This window comes from Rhipicephalus sanguineus, chromosome 10, assembly GCF_013339695.2.
Source record: "Rhipicephalus sanguineus isolate Rsan-2018 chromosome 10, BIME_Rsan_1.4, whole genome shotgun sequence".
NCBI lineage: Eukaryota > Metazoa > Arthropoda > Arachnida > Ixodida > Ixodidae > Rhipicephalus > Rhipicephalus sanguineus.
Window position 1 is genome coordinate 12,727,473 of NC_051185.1, and position 16,299 is coordinate 12,743,771.

Consider the following 16,299-nt stretch of genomic DNA (forward strand, 5'->3'; position numbering starts at 1 on the left):
TTCCTTTTACACAGTGCAGAGTAGCTGGCTAGAGCACACTAGCTCAGACCAACCATTCTGCCTCTTTAAGCTATCCCCCTCTCTTTCTCACCATCTTAGCATTATTGTTATTTCTACATAGTTCTAATCTTTGGACATGCGTCCGGACAGCGTAGTTCTGGAATTCAGTAGGGGACAACTTTTCGAGAAAACTTACTTTCAAGTCGCCAATACAAAACTTACTGATCCTACTCCTAAATAATCTTAACAATAATATTTCATTTCGGCAGACTGTAGAATCAAGGCGCCCGCTAAAGTGGTAGAGGCGAAAGACGGGAAACGCGCGACTCTCGCTTGAACATCGTTTCGTTATAGTTTGCATCCTTCGACAGTGTTGTTTTTCAATAGGAATTGATGGACGTTCAGGTTATGGAGCCCTTGCATATCCTTGGATGTTTCGCTGCCTCACGCTTTAATCGTTTCCTGTAGGCTGACGTGACTACCCTGACTGGCAAGCCGGCTGTTGGCATCCCTTGCGCCATCACTGTCCTGGACGACCAAGAACTGGATGTTCCCGTTGAGCCTACGATATCTGTCACAGACGCCTTGGGTAGGGCGGCCTTTCTGGTGCAGACTGGACGAAGCCACTCTACCATAAAGGCTAAGGTAATGACGAGGGTAGCGATGCGGGCTTGTTGGTCTGTCATGGTTCTTGGATGTGAGCGCGAAGAGACGAGGACGAAGGGAAGAAGTCTTCTTCCCTTCGTCCTCGTCTCTTCGCGCTCACATCCAAGAACTAAGGTAATGACAGTTGAGTTGTCAGTCTAGAGCACGAAAGAAGTCATGGAAATACTTTGCAGGTGCTAAAGAAGAGACACTTTAGACCGCATGACATTCTGTGCCTATTGTTTTGTATGCGTGGACTCAATGCCACTCCCAGGAGCCTGAGAAGGGGCTGCCTAGCAGTTTTCACGTAAACTTGTCGCCAGACAATAGTGGCTTCTGCTGAGATATCGGCATCAGCTAAAAACTAAATTTCGTTATTTCCGCGCATTTGAGGCTTTTGCCCTGATTTCAGGTCACTCTCGATATTTGCCTATTACTAGTCTGAACAGGTCTGCGATGGATTAACCAGGCAATATGAAACATGCATTCACGGGCTCATACTCTACGCTGCCTATACAAACTCATTTGAGTACAAGATGAAACAGTCGCACTCTCCTATGTGCGCCATATGTAACATTTGGGAGGACTTAAGACGCATTCTGTGTGGTTGTACCTGTCGTGACGCAGAGCGACAGATTATGAAAGCATCACTTCATTTGCAACGCGGTTTGGGCTTGGAGCTGCGGCACCTCCTCGGGCCGTGGCAAAGCAGCGCCTGTGCGATGCGCATTACAGAAAAAACTATTGGTGTTCTTGTGGACTACTCACCATAACGAAATTTTATGGTGAATATGTGTGTGCGTGACTGTACGTGTTACTCGTGTGTATATGTGATCATAGTGCATACCATAGTGCATACCATAGTGCATACCATAGTGAACACCCAACACCTGGAGTACCAAGCTAGGCGATGAACCAGTCTAACCTCTCCCGGGTAATCATTAAAACACTGCCATCTATCTACCTTATCAGCAAAGATTTTTGCACTGTACTTCTACAGGTCCAAACACGAGACCTGCAGTACAAGCCTCACCAGCAGTCTGAAGGAAACATTGCCGTTCAGGCGTTCAATTCACCCGTGCACGCCTTCGTGGCACTGAATCGGATGGATACAAGAAAATCGTTCAAGGTGCGGTCTTAGGTTTTTTTATATCATTTTTTATGGTTTCGTATTGTATGTTAACGTTCACCTTTTTATCTGTTGCCTGCCCTTATTAGCATTTCGTTTGACTTGTCCGGGCTCCCGTTTGTTTTTTTTGTACGCAGGTTGGCGAATACTTCGACGGTCACGTAATAACTCAGCCGGTCGACATCTCACCGGTCTTTTATCTTGTGAGTATAAAACGACACGAGTCATGTTTCCATAACTGATAGCGCTTCACATAGTCAAGCAACCATGGAATAATTTTCTTGAAGGGGAGTGATGTGATCATGCAATCGCTAGTTAAACGATTGTTCCCTCGTTACCCGAGCAGAACCTTCGACCTTTCCGAACATTTTCACTACCATACTGTACGCAGTCGCTTGTTCTCCTCTTTTTCTAGCTTTGCAAACGTTACTGCAAAGGTAAGAAATTGTAGCCTGGACGAAGGCAACGCGCCTGTGATAGAAACGTTTGCTGGATCCTGAGATATCTCTTGCCTGACCCACTGTTTATCTTAGCAGACTTGTCTTCATCAAGTCAGCAGCGTCAAGGCCGCATCGAAGACAAGTCCGGTTGTCGAAACTTTGGCTGCAACGCCATTCCCAGTTCAAGGAATTTTTTATCCCTTTTATCTTCCCCTTGAACTTCTGTCTTGTTTGGATTACTACAACTGTCGTGAAGTTGATGGTGGTGGAGCCGCAAGCTTTGTTAGCCTGGCATACATAGCCGGCAATCATTCCTCCTGAGCACCTCATTCGTTTATATGTGTCGCCAGGCGTTAATCAGCACCCTGCCTTCAAGAAAGGCAATCAGTAGTCTCAGAGCTGATAACCTTGCTCGTTATTCTCGTGATTTCCTCTTTATCGCGGTCTTTACACGGAAGAAAATGTGACGCTCTTGCGCCTCTTGTTTATTCACCTTGCGTTGCATTATTGCCTCTTCCACAGTAAGAACCAATTAGCCCAACATGTTTTGTTAAACAGAACGCCTTCGAAGTTTGCACGTGTCAAAACTTTATTTTGCTGGCTCGCCACAACAACTTCCCTTCCGCATCAAACTGCGGTCGCTGGTTTCATGATGTGTGACCAGACATGCATAACATGCTGTATGCTTTGGCGTCGTGTTTACTGTGAATGCGCAATTCACGGCAAGTCGCCTCTGCGCGGTCTCCTCATGCGCGAACTTCGCAGGTGACGCACCGTGGCCAGACCAAGCATCACGGCGTTCTGGAAGTCAGCGGCTCGTTGCTCAATCGATCCGTGCACTTCGCCGTGACTCGAGACATGAGCCCCAGGGTTCGGGTGCTCGTGTACGCCTTCCACCGGGGCCACCTGCTCGCCGACTCGCTCACCATACAAGTCGAGGAAGTTTGCACGGAGTCGTCCACCGTAAGAGAAGCAACGCACTTGTTCGCTGCAAAAAAGAAATAGAGCCTTAGTTTCGAACAGAACACTGAGCTTATTCTTAGCCCTGTTTGTGTATGTGCGTGCCAAGGACGTCTCACGTACTAACAACAAAGAAATGTACACATCCTCGTAACTAAATGCGTTGATGAGCGAGTTGGTTCAAACGGAAGACAGGAAAACGACTCGCCCTGTATGCACCATGTCCGTCTCTTTCTCTCTCTCTTTTTTTTACCAATAAGGTCTACCAATGTAAATAAGGTTTCACAGAAGTTTACCAATGTACAAATTAGTTATCAACGTCTTGTATGCATTATTTCGCACTGAAAATGTGACGTAATTCAAGGCAAAATAACGTTAAATACTTTTCATATAGTAATTTACCCTGGTCTGCTTAGTATTGCAAAGCTAACATGACAGCTAGTAACAAGTACACAGCCAGGAATCTTTTTTGGGGGGAGGGGGTGTTGAGCCATGCACCCTTTGTGTACGTTTATGCGTACGTTTGTATCTGTGCGTGCATATATGCAAAACTGAAAATTTTCGGGAGGGTTAAAATTAACCCCCCCCCCACCCCCACCCCTTTTCCCCTGTGGCTACGCCAGTGGCTAGCAACCAGTAATCTGCGTGCCTGCCGCCGTGATGACGCAGTAGTTACAGTGCTCGGCTGCTGACCTGAAGGACGAGAATTCGATTCCGGTCGCATTTCGATGGAGGCGAAATGCTAGAGGCCCGTGTACTGTGCGATGTCAGTGTAGGTTAAAGAACCGCAGCCTTCCTCAACGGCGTGCCTCGTAATCATAACGTGGTTTTGGCGCGCATAACTTAGGAAATTATTTTTATATTATTACTCTGACTTTCTGTGTGCAGATAACCATCGAGCCCAACTTCGCGAACGACGAGCCCGGCAACAACGGTTCTCTGAAGATCCTGGGAAAAAGTGGGACACGTGTCGGCATTCTTGGAGTGGACAAGGCCGTGTACATACTCAACAACAAAGGCCTGCTGACGCGCGAGAAGGTAAAGCACTTACCGTATTTACTCTATTCTTACGCGCACTCGGGATGTAGTAGAGGACATCATATGAGAGGGTGGCCTTATACTGCCTCCGGGGAGGCCCGTTCCTCTTCTGGTGAGTGGGTGAAACGCACCAACAGCACAAAAAGGGGCGCACTCCTACAGATGCACCTAGCTATATCCCTGACATCTACGGTACCCCTTGAAGCTGTCCGAATCAAGCTTCCAGGGGTGCCATAGCTCGCGCCGGAGAAGGTGGGTTGGAGATAATTGATAGAGGCATTCATGCTGAAGTTGACATATAACAGGCTGATGGTGAGGATGGTGTGCTCGGCTGCTCACCCGAAGGTCACGAGTTCGATGCCAGCCGCGGCGGTTGCATTACGGTAGAGGCGAAATGGTAGAGGCCAGTGTGTTGTACGATGTCAGAACCCGTTAAAGCGCGCTAGATGGTCGAAATTTACGGATCTCAGTACTACGGCATCCCTCATAATCATATCGTGATTTTGGGACGTAAAACCTCAGACATTATTATTATGGTGAGGAGAATGATCACGCGTACTCTGTCGTAACACGTCAACCGGTAATTTTCAGAAACACACATGGGTAATTCAGTATTTTCGATTGTAAAACCCCCCTTTGTAGTCGCACTTTAAAAATGCAGAGATTACTTGCGTGCGTGTGTTGTCCGTTGCCGGTGACGTCAAAACGGAAGCTGGATCGCCCACCCATCCGGAATTCGGATTGTGGTTGTTGTGGTGATGGCGGGTAAAACTGTATTGAAAAGCTGCAGATTGTCGGCCTACCCTAGGCAACCCCGGTGCGGTAAGGCCTAGCCTTTTCACTGTATCTCGGGCTTTCTGAATGACCTAGAGTTGGTCTTCAAGTATGTGACGTAGTCGAAGCGTCGCGTCAACGCTTGTCAAGCAGGTCCAAATTTTCATGGTCAAAGAGCTTCGCTGTATGTGTACATTTCCAGAAGATGTGTTCTATGTCAGCGTATTCGTGTTTCCAGAGTCTACAGCTAGCGTCCGGATACTGTATGGCGTAGATGCCATTGAGATGTGCTGGAATTGTCAATGTAATGATCTACATATGCGTGGTTTTATCGCAGCTGTTCACGACTCTGAAGTCCCACGAGCTTGGATGCGGGCCCGGAGGAGGCCTGTCTTCCGAAGAAGTCATGTCCAACTTCGGTGCTGTCATTATATCCGAGGAAGGAACCGAAAACGTCGTCAGAACAGGTATCTCTCTCTTCCTTCTTGCTTCGGCCTGAAGTCGTCCTCTAGACCGATCACAATACGCATATATTTCTTGCAGTTCCTGCTGGTTTTACACAGCCAGCGGAAGTTGGTATAAACTTAAGTTAACTTCAGGCGACGGACCGCGCTTGCACGTTTCCATTTCTGTCAATCTGAGATGATAGCAGCAGGAGGAGGGCAACTCCGCTTCAGTAATTTCATAACACTCCCGTGGTCTCATAAATTTGGACACCTGGCGACGGGCAGGTAAGCATATAAAGTCGAGCCTCGATCGTTATAACGAAGTAACATGGGGACCATAAATTATTTCGTTATATCCGATATTCGTTGTAACTGTAGAGATACAAATCGGCGCTAACAAATCGACAACCTGGCTCGCTCGAAAGTTCTAGACACAAAAACGAATTATTCAAAGCTTCAAACTCATCATAAACGAGGCAATCCTTACCTGTCTTCTAGTGACATTCCAAACTAAATATACCGGCACATCAGAAGGTGAAATCACAACAAAACAAAGCTCGTTTGACAAAACAAGCCAGCGTTCACACTTATTTGAAGAAGGACGTGACCAGATTTTCAATCAAGTATCAAATGTCGCAGCCACATTAAAAAGAAAATATGGTTGCGAATTGTCCTTCATTATTTATTTTGCTTTTTATGCGACCTTTTAAGAATTAGGCCTCGCGCAAACCAAATATTTCTTCGTTATGCCGGCGCTCGCGTTTTTGGTTTCGTTGTAAAATTACAAGTGTCATTGAAATGAAGCACGACCAAAAAATTTAGTTCGCTATAACCGAAAATTCGATATATCAGTATTCGTTATGACGATGTTCGGCAGCATTTGTGAGGAGGGCGCTCCAACGAAGTCTAGTGACTCGACTCAGGAAACTTAAGTAACATTTCTCGCATTGAAACAGCATAAACGCTGTTACGCGATAGGCAGGTTATGACGCCACGCTTACGTCATGGTTGCGGCGGTGGCTAGAGGGCCGCTACATTATGAAACTGTGATAGAACGTCGGCATTCATTTCTATACCCTAATAATCATCTATGTAAAACCGTAGAGACGTGAACTGAAAATGAAGCATTCTCTGCCATCCCAAACCGATTCGGTGTCTCTATTTGGTGTCCATTTAAAGTAGAATCCGCTGTAAGAAAGACAGAAAATGTGAGTAGGCAATGAGTTTTCTTTGTTCTTTTTTTTGCGACAATTTCAGAAGGCAGCTGCGAGGCTAGGGTTCGTCACCGAAGGAGAGCTCATCAGAGAGCACGTGAGTAAGCTTTGTCATAACACGTTCACGAAAATTGCCTGGTCGTCCCGATGCGAGGCTGTGTATATAGACCAGTGTCGTAAATTTAGCGGGTGTCAGAGTGGTCCTGAGCCCTCATATGGTCAGGCATGGTGAGGGGGGGGGGGAGGGGGCGACTACCTTGCAAATGTCCACCTCCTGAAGATTTATAAATGCATATTTTGACCTCCTAGGTGGTCGCTACTCCTGATGGACAGAACATTTCGTATTCAACTTTTTTTTTAAATATCTGCTTATTTTGTAGTGGTAACTGTGTTCAACATCCTGCAAGGCTGTATTGGAATTGCAACTGCCATTCAACTGGTTTCCGACGAGACTCACTTGGTACAATAATATTACATGAGGTGTGAACCTATTCTGGTTTCTTTTTTATTTCAGACCATAATTTGACGTTTCGCATCATCAAAAATAAAACCCTTATTTATAAAAACTACATAGCCACCATAGGAAGGTCTGCATACCTCCTTGCGATCTTTTCTGGATTCAGGCTGCTCATATAGACCACCTGCGGGTCTCCGGCAACTCTAGCGCTTCGCCATTCCGCTTTGATTGCAATGGTGTCATGAAGGCCTGGAATCTAAACTCCGCCACTTTATACCAGAATACAGGACGTCGTGGTCACCGAGCAAGAGCTGACGTTCGCTCTATAGCTTCTGCCCGAGTTTCCTTAGTCCTTCGGGGTAGCTAAGTCCTTTTAAGACGCTTCAGAGTGAGTACAGAATGGGCTTGCGCTCCAGCGTGGATGTTCAATGCCAGGAGTGCTACTTCGCCTTCGTGCACTGAGTGTAATTAGGTGGTCGATGCAGAATACTTCATCTGGTTCTGAAAGTGCTTCTTCCATTTAAAAGGAAGTGGCTCCTACGCAGCGTTAGAAAACGGGGGTTTCCGCTCATGCCGGAGACCCGTGTACGTAGATTTAGGTGCACGATAAAGAACACCAGGTGGTCGAAATTTCCGGAGCCCTCGACTACGGCATCTCTCATAATCATATCGTGGTTTTGGAGCATAAAAACCTCACCAATTATTATATTACAGTGTTTCTCCACATGGGCGTCGAACGGACAGTCTTTCCAGAAGGACCACAGATGTAGGGGGTAAAGCAGTAGGTTTCACATTCATCTGGAATTTCTGCGAGAGTCTGCATGGGTTAAGTGCACTCCAGAAGAACTTGTTTCTGGGCGAGTTGGGGACTAAGTTTGCTAAACACGTTATTTCTGGCACATTGCTTGAAAAATGAAGAAAGGCCAGAGAAAAGAGGCAGAGGAACGCCATTCCTCTGTCTTATGTACCCCATTCCTCTGTCCTTTCTTCATGTTTTGAGCATTGCGCCAGAAATCACATGTTTAGCAAACTGGATTAAGTGATTGACGGTGAAATATGCTACATGAAAAGGGGCGCTAAGGTGGAGTGATTGCCGGCCAAGCCCGTCAGGTTAACTGGCAACGTCATCACCACACCACAACCGCTTCTTAGTCTTCGTGCCTTCCATGACCGCAGTATTCTTTCCTCGTCCCTCACACAGAGCGCAAATTCAGCCAGGATCCCTTCCTGAAGGAGTGCTGCGCGCTGGGCCAGAAGCGCGACAGGATGGATCGTCTGTGCAGTACGCGGGCTCACATCGTACGGCGCTACATCGTGGGCACGAGGGGCGAGAAGTGCGCCGAGGCCTTCGAAGAGTGCTGCCTGAGCGCCACCAGCAGGCCCGCCGGCGCCGGTGAGTCCAATGCTAATGGCACATTCTGTGAGGGCATATTCTGGAAGAATATGTGATCTATAGCTGAAATGAACAGCAATGAAAACAAACAGAAACGAAACAATACAAGTCACGTAAACTAGCGAGACGCGAAACAGCTTAATAAAAGTTATAAATTGACCGGGTATCGAACCCGCACCCTCGAACTTAGGAGAGGGACGGACACCTTACGTACTTAAGCTACTACGGTGCCGCGTGTGCACACCGCTGCATAACGAGTTTTGCTTTTCTGTGTGTACGCACTTACAATTTTTTAATAATATAGCGTGAATGTGAACCTCTGGATATGGTAGCGCTTAGTATAGGCTGGAAGCAAGAAGATTTCCTAGATGATGCGCAAGCGCAGAGAGCACACTCGTGCGCGAGCGCCGTCTGCTCCACTCTTTGACGCGTACGACCTGTCAGCCCTGGCTGTGCGACCATGCGCTCAGAAAGCCGGTGTGCCGCTGATCGTCGTATCGCTGATCTCATTTCTTCTCGCCGACATTAGAAACTACTGTATCCTGCCGTCGACGGTAGTGCGATTATCAAAAATTGCAAGGGTGTGCACGTTTCAAAAACTGCTTATGGAGGTTGTCTCATGTTGCTGCGCAGATTGTTTTTATGTTCGTTCAGCAAGTAGCGAGCTGGGCCGCCGGTCGCATCCCTGAGGAGCCCGACAGGATGCGGTCGGGCGAAGATTCCCGCCATAGACGAGATCGACGAAGTGGACGGCGATGTTTCCTCCCGACAACTGTGATACGCCGGGACTTCAGAGAGACGTGGCTCTTCGACGAGCAGGTCATTGGGTAAGGAGCGCCAAATTGCGATCTTATGAGAGAAAGTCAGTTTCGCCGCAAGGGCGAAGCAATGAAAACAGGGGGTTTCAACCATACTTTATGTATGTTCGTGCGTGCGTTTGTATGTGCGCGTGTATATATATACGCAAGACAACTGAAAATATTCTGGGGGGGTTTGAAACCCCCCCCCCCTTGGAAACGCCCCTGAATGAAACGATAGAACAAATTAGAATGTCATACAAAGAAAGGATAGCAACTCACTCCTTTAGCAAACGCTGCAGCGAGCTTCGTGCGGTCCATCGGCGTAGCCATGTGTAGGGTTCAATTATCTCGCGAAATTTTTCAATTTTTTTTTTCATGTGTATATATTACAGCACTACATACAAACGCACGTCACGAACCATACATAAAGTCCCAACAACGCCCCTTCCGAAAAAAAATTTCTGGCCACGCTACTGGTGCGGTCTATGGGTTCACGCGAACATTGCGATTAGAGCGGCAACACGTATAAAGCTATGAGCCATCTGTTCGAACCGATGCACGTATCGTTGCGTATCTCTTCGTAAAATCCTTAATCGAGTACATTAGAAACACTATGTTGCGCTTGCATTCTGATAAGGCAAGCATTCTTTCGCTATAGAATAGGTGCAACATGCAAGAAGCCACAGATACTGTCTGCAGTCGGTGCATGTTGCTTTGAATGATGAGTAGAATAAAAGCGCTAAGCCAACGAGAAAATAGTGCACGGCAAACGGTGAAAACACGTGGCGCGTGACACTTGCTGTTCCTCTTCCCTATCCTCCCTCCTCTCTCTTTCACAGGCCGGACGGCGTGGCTGATTTCGCGGTCAGCCTGCCACACAGCATCAACACATGGCGGTCCAAGCCGGCAGCGATTTTCTCCATGGGAGGCGTCTGAGTGCCCCAGCCGCAAGCCGGCCGGGTCTTCAGCCGATTTCCTGCAGTTGCGCTGCCGTACAAAGGTGGTTCGCAAATGAACAAATTGAGGTGCTTGTCACGGTGTACAATGATGGAGCCGAGTCACTAAGGGTGAGCGTGAATTTTGTTTAATGAACACTTGTTAAGGTACACAGCGGTCCACTGTTAAAGGGAACATCAGAGCATGTGGCGGCAGCTCGGTGCCACCACCGACCAGCGGCGGCAACGAGTTTCGCGCACGCGCAGTGAGCCCCGTGCCCGGTGATCTTTCGTTGCGTGAATGGTTCGCTTCGCGACGAATCGAAGCGCAGAAACTGACTTCAGCGGACGACGAAAGAGCACAGCTCACGGCGCGCACTGCGCCTGCGCGAAACTCGTTGCAGCCGCTGGCCGGCGGTGGCGCCGAGCTGCCGCCACACGCTCCGATGTTCCCGTTAACAGTGGACCGCTGTGTACATACTTTCGACTGCCCCCCACCCCCCTCCTTATTTCAATGGTGTCGTTATGTCTGTGACGCGCGTACTTTTTCAGTTTTGTTCGCAACCTTAAATATGTTCAAACTCCGAACACCTCTTTGCATAACTATTATGAAACGCTAAGCTCAACCACGTCACTGTTAGTTAAGATATGACGGTAAGTACTGATGCTTCCACGTCACTGCGAAGTCCGATATGCGATTAAAGTAGCCGAATTTGTCGGTTCATTCATGCTACATTTTCATGTCTATATGGCTCATGTTATTTCGTAGATAAGACGAAGCATTTGATGCTGTAAGCAAAGTCAAACTACTCCGCTTACGCTAAATATTCGTAGTTACCGTGAATTAGTCAATAAAGTTTGCAGCGTCTAATTTTAAGGGTAAGTCATGGCTGGCAAGGAGCTGTTGTGCCACACTGAAAACTAGTTGGCTGAGAACTAACAAGCGACACTCGGGCAACTAGTTTTGCAAGCGGTATGCGGCTGGCCGGTTAACGTTGCATCGGCCTCAGTTCACGGTCGTAACGTATCAGCATGCTCGGTTTTCTTATACTAAACAGGGCAACGTCTACATATACGGCGTGGAAGGATTATGCACTGGGGCACTACCAGGAGAACGCTCGGAGCGCCGTCCCGTGGTGGTGGAAGCCAACTCAGCCTCCAGCGTCACCTTTCCGTCGTGCTCTCAAGGAAGGGCTTTGTTCGTCCATCAAGATCCACGTCAGGGAGCTCGAGGGGGGAGGATGTCGTCGAGAAGGAGCTCAATGTTGTGGTGAGCTCCTCGAAAAAAATATTTACTACATAGCAGCAGTAGTGATGTCTTAAAGGGATACTGAACAAAATTTTCGCCGCCGAGATATATGACTCAATTGAAGGATTGGGTGCTGAAATTTATTGAAACAACCTTCATTTCAGCAAGAGACTAGCAGAAATAATGAATTTATGCATTTTCGCGAATTGGGCGCGTCTAGCGGCGCGCCGCGAACTAAGAGAGAAGTGACGCGAAACTCCGCGGATAGTGACTCGCCAACCGTGCTCGCAGCAAAATCGCTTACCAATCGACATCGAAAGCCGACACCCGCGGCCGCGCGTCTGCTACCTCAAAACGTGTTTTCCACGGTCGGGAGATGTTCTCCGTGCGTGTTTCTCAACCGGCAGCCAACGACGCCATGCCAGCGCCTCTCCGGCCGTATAGTTTGTTTTCTCAAGCGGAGCTTGCGCCCACGTCTACGAATTTGCCGTTCCTGTGTTGTGTGCTGCTACGTAATGTGGAACGGTGAAGCACCTGACACAACGCAGAATGCCTCAACGCTGTTCTGCGCTAGGGTGTGCCTGTCAACCTTCCAACAGAGCCGAAGCTCGAAGATATGGATTCGCGCTGCGCGCCCATCGCAGCCAACGTGGGTGCCTGCAAAGCGTGACTTTTGTGCTCCGAACACTTCGAGGATAGTGACTGAGTTACTGTGTAAATGCTGGCCCCGGCTGCCGACCCACGTTGGGCTACGGCGGGCTCGTCTGGCTCGTGTCGTCCTTGCTGTCGCTTGACACAGCAGAACGGTCGCCGCGTAGGGTTGTATTTGGCGCATCCGTTTTGGAGGCCTGTCGAACTCGGAGTCGCAATGACCGCTCGTGGAACACTGTCACTCGCACTTGCATCTTTGCGCTCTCGCGACACGCTCGGCAGTTGTAGCGGTTTTTGAGGAATAAGCTCTTGTTGGTTCCTATGTGGGGAAAAGAGGACAAGGCTCAGCGCCACACCAGCCACCCTCGGTTCTTGAGAGGAGAGGTGGAGAAAGGGAAGTGGCAGGGCAGGAGAGAGCGTGCCGGTTGCCCCCCTCTTGCTGGAGCACTCGACGTCACGTCCGCCGACAAGCGCAGTGGCATGCAGCCGCCGCGCTCTCACAATCCACTAAAAATACGGCCAACTGCTCGAAATTACGTGAAATAAACGCTGCGTACAGGAACAGCCGTGTCGTCCGAGTCGAATGTAAGTGTTTTCGTAGCTTTTTCAAATTTTTGTTCAGTATCCCTTTAAAGCGTCCGTTTCCAAAGCGCGAGGTACTGGGTTCGATTCCCGTGCCACAGGGCAGCTACCGGCTTTTTCTGATGACTAGAAAAGTGCTCCTACCAGGCGCTCAGTATTGTGAATACTCATCTCGCGAAGGCGGCCTTTCGTTTCTTTCTCTTCTTTCTCCCCCGTTCTAAATTTGTGCTGAAATACACGTTCTTTAACAATGTAAGATATTATTAGATAATTCTAGTTGATATTCTCTTACCAATATTTTTGAGTGCTCAGTAACCATGGACACAAATGTATGGCAAGTAGGAGTGGCAATTTCTAAACGAAGCTTTACTTATGCATGATAACGCATTACTTGTACGCCGCATTTTCGATGGAGGCGAAAATGCTTGAGGCCCGTGTGCTTAGATTGATGGCTGACGCACTGAACATTATGCGACGTTACCCATACATCTAGTTCGATATGTACAAAGCTTGTCACCTTCTGTCTGTTTGGCTGTCAATGGGCTTGCGATGAGGATTCTAAGTATGACTGCATTACTTATAAATAATGCTATATATTTTTAACGAACCCCAGGGGGTCGAAATTTCTGTAGTCCTCCACTACGGCGTCTCTCATAATCGTATCGTGGATTTCGAACGTTAAACCTCGACAATTATTATTATTATTATTATTATTATTATTATTATTATTATTATTATTATTATTATTATTATTATTATTATTATTATTATTATTATTATTATATAGCATTATTTATAAGTAATGCAGTCATACTTAGAATCCTCATCGCAAGCCCATTGACAGCCAAACAGACAGAAGGTGACAAGCTTTGTACATATCGAACTAGATGTATGGGTAACGTCGCATAATGTTCAGTGCGTCAGCCATCAAATGCAATGCCTAGAATACGTAATTATTTGTCCGACAGAAAATAGCTTGCTCGCTGTCTAATAGGACGTCCCACGTAGTCCTTGCTGCCTCTTCATCTGGTTTACGTACATCTTTTGTGCACAGCCGCAACCACCCTTACCATTGAAGCGCCCCAGCCCAATCGAACGTGTCTGAAACATCGGAGAGGTGGGGGGTGGGGGGAGGAGGGGGGGGGCGAGGCGCTGTGTGAGAAAACGTGACACGACGCCAGAATTTGGCAACATGACATGATGTAAACATCTTGACCCTAAAGCAGGCAATCTGTCATGCGCCGTCACCGAGCTTTCGAAGGCATTTGATGCGTTATTTCAAAATTCTGAAGTATTTCTGGTAGAATGAGAGCGATTGTAAATGTGCTAGAAAATTATGCAGCTTTCGAAGGTTTAATTTATGGGGACAGCGCTGCTAGTTTTGCGACGTGAGCGCCATTTTTTTACTTTGGTAGGTCACTAAAGGAATCCTTCTATTTGCAGCCTGAAGGTGTCACCGTTGAGAAAAGCGTCTCCGTACCCATTGATCCGGCGAACGTTCGCAGACGGAGAACCCGGAGCGTCAGGGGTGAGCTGTTCCAGGGTACGTACGACTATTGAAGTTTGACACATATTGTGCCGTTGCTGCGAATGCTTAGGTGTATGCTTTGTTACGGCATATTTCGCATTCCCCTTACCCTCATCGCGTACGATTTAAAGAGAGTGAGTGCCCCTGGGCAAAGTAAAGTGAGGCAAGCGCGGCAGACATGCGTTCTTGGGCTGTCAGTCTGTCGCTTCGCGTTGCAAAGTTCGTAAACGCCGGAGCAAGCCTTACGTATCATGTAACTGCGATGGTTCTAATTAAGCGGAATGAGTGCCTGTTCGCTTCCTGTGACTGCCTCCGCCAACATTGTCCGATTTCCACACACCTGTTGCTGTAGCTCGCGTTACCTTAAATAAGCGTCCCAACGCGTACGCTCGCCTCTGTTTGCGATGTTAATCGTCGTAACGTTGTGAACGTCACTGGCATTGAATGTATTCTATTCGTGTTTCCTGTGCCCAAAGTAACTATGCCAAATAACTTTACAAGCACGCAGTTGTTTGCCACAATAAAAATTATCGATAAAACTGCGAACTTTAAAATTGTTTAATGCATTTCTATAGCGATGAGTGCATCGCGTTTCGGACGTAACTGAATTTTGAGGGTAGCCATTCCTTTTTTTGCAGTAGTCCATAGAGAGATGGAGTAGTCGATGTGCTATATATTCATTCTTTCCACAGCAATTATGGTATAACAGAGCAAATCAAGGAACGAAAAGTGTACAGCTCGGCATGGGATTCCGTTGTTGTGGAAATTCATTTGGCCTGCGTTGATTAAAGGCATTCTCAACTGATGAGAATAAAACGAACAAGAATTGGGGAGGCGCTCATGAGGCAACTTGAAACGCCATTAGTGAACCACATATTTTATTTATTTATTTATTTATTTATTTTTACATACTGCAGCCCTGTGAAAGGGCTATTGCAGGAGTGGGATTATACAGTGCAGAAAAGGTCGCAGCAACAAAAGATACACGAAAAGTACAACAAGAACAATTTGCAACAATTAGGAATTACACTTTTGTTATACATAATGACTTTCAACAAGAATAGAAACATAATCATTCAGGGGGAGTGAACGAATGTGGCCAGGTATGGAATTCCATAATTCTATAGTGCGGGGAAAGAAACTATACTTAAATGTGTCAGTGCGCGCAAATAAGGTAGAAAGATTAAGTTTATGGAAGTTACGCGTAGAGGAAGGCTTGGCAAAGGACAAAAAGCTGTGTTTGAAATGCGATATGATTATGATTATGTTGTGCAAATTTTACTGATTCCACATCACGACGTACCGAAGAGGTTCTAGCTTTAGCTCATGTAGGGCTGATGAGGGTGAGAAATAGCGGTCGTACCTGCGAAAAATGAAACGCGCAGCTTCTTTTGAACCGCTTCCAGTCTGATTATGTCGCATTGTCGATAAGGTGACAGACCGTGGAGGCATAATCGATGATAGGGCGAACAAGAGATTTATACATTAAAAGTTTAATACTTTTGGGGCATTCTGCATTGTTCGACGTAAATATCCTAATTTTTTTAGGGCTCTTAGGAACATGTTAGGGCAATTGTGAGTAGACCATGAGAGATCATGAGTAAATGTGACACCAAGATACTTGTACTGCATAACTCTGATTAAAGGGGAACCATTGAAAGAGTATGTTGCAATAACCGGCATTACTTTTTTTGTGAAGGACCACAAACAACGGTCTTTTTGAAATTAATGTTCATTTTCCATTTCTCACACCAAACACAAAACGAGTTAAAGGAATCGCTCAGACGCCTTTGGTCAGCTGTGGAAACAATCACGTCATATAAAGCACAATCATCGGCGTAAAGGCGATGTTCGAGGATACATGTTCTGGAAGGTCATTTATATAAATTAAAAATACTAAAGGGCCCAGGACGGACCCTTGTGGAACCCCAGAAGCTACCTCTAGAACTGATGACCTGGTTGTGAACTGAATCGGACGTACTTGGAGGTATTATAAGGAAGCTAGCATCCAATCGACTAAACTTGAATTTTTTTAGGATGAGGTGCACTTTATGCAGG

General features: G+C 47.0%; 1 protein-coding gene across 23 annotated transcripts in view; it reads left to right on the forward strand.

Annotated features, from left to right (window-relative positions):
* LOC119407057 (complement C3) overlaps positions 1-16,299 on the forward strand; it is a 171,286-nt gene that overhangs the window by 95,367 nt on the left and 59,620 nt on the right. The window contains exon 21 of one of the 23 annotated variants that reach the window (XM_049419679.1): positions 14,157-14,256. The exons of the other annotated variants lie outside the window; for them this stretch is intronic. Coding sequence (XP_049275636.1) covers positions 14,157-14,256 — 100 coding nt within the window. The remainder of the gene's footprint in view (positions 1-14,156; positions 14,257-16,299) is intronic. 23 annotated transcript variants of the gene reach the window in all.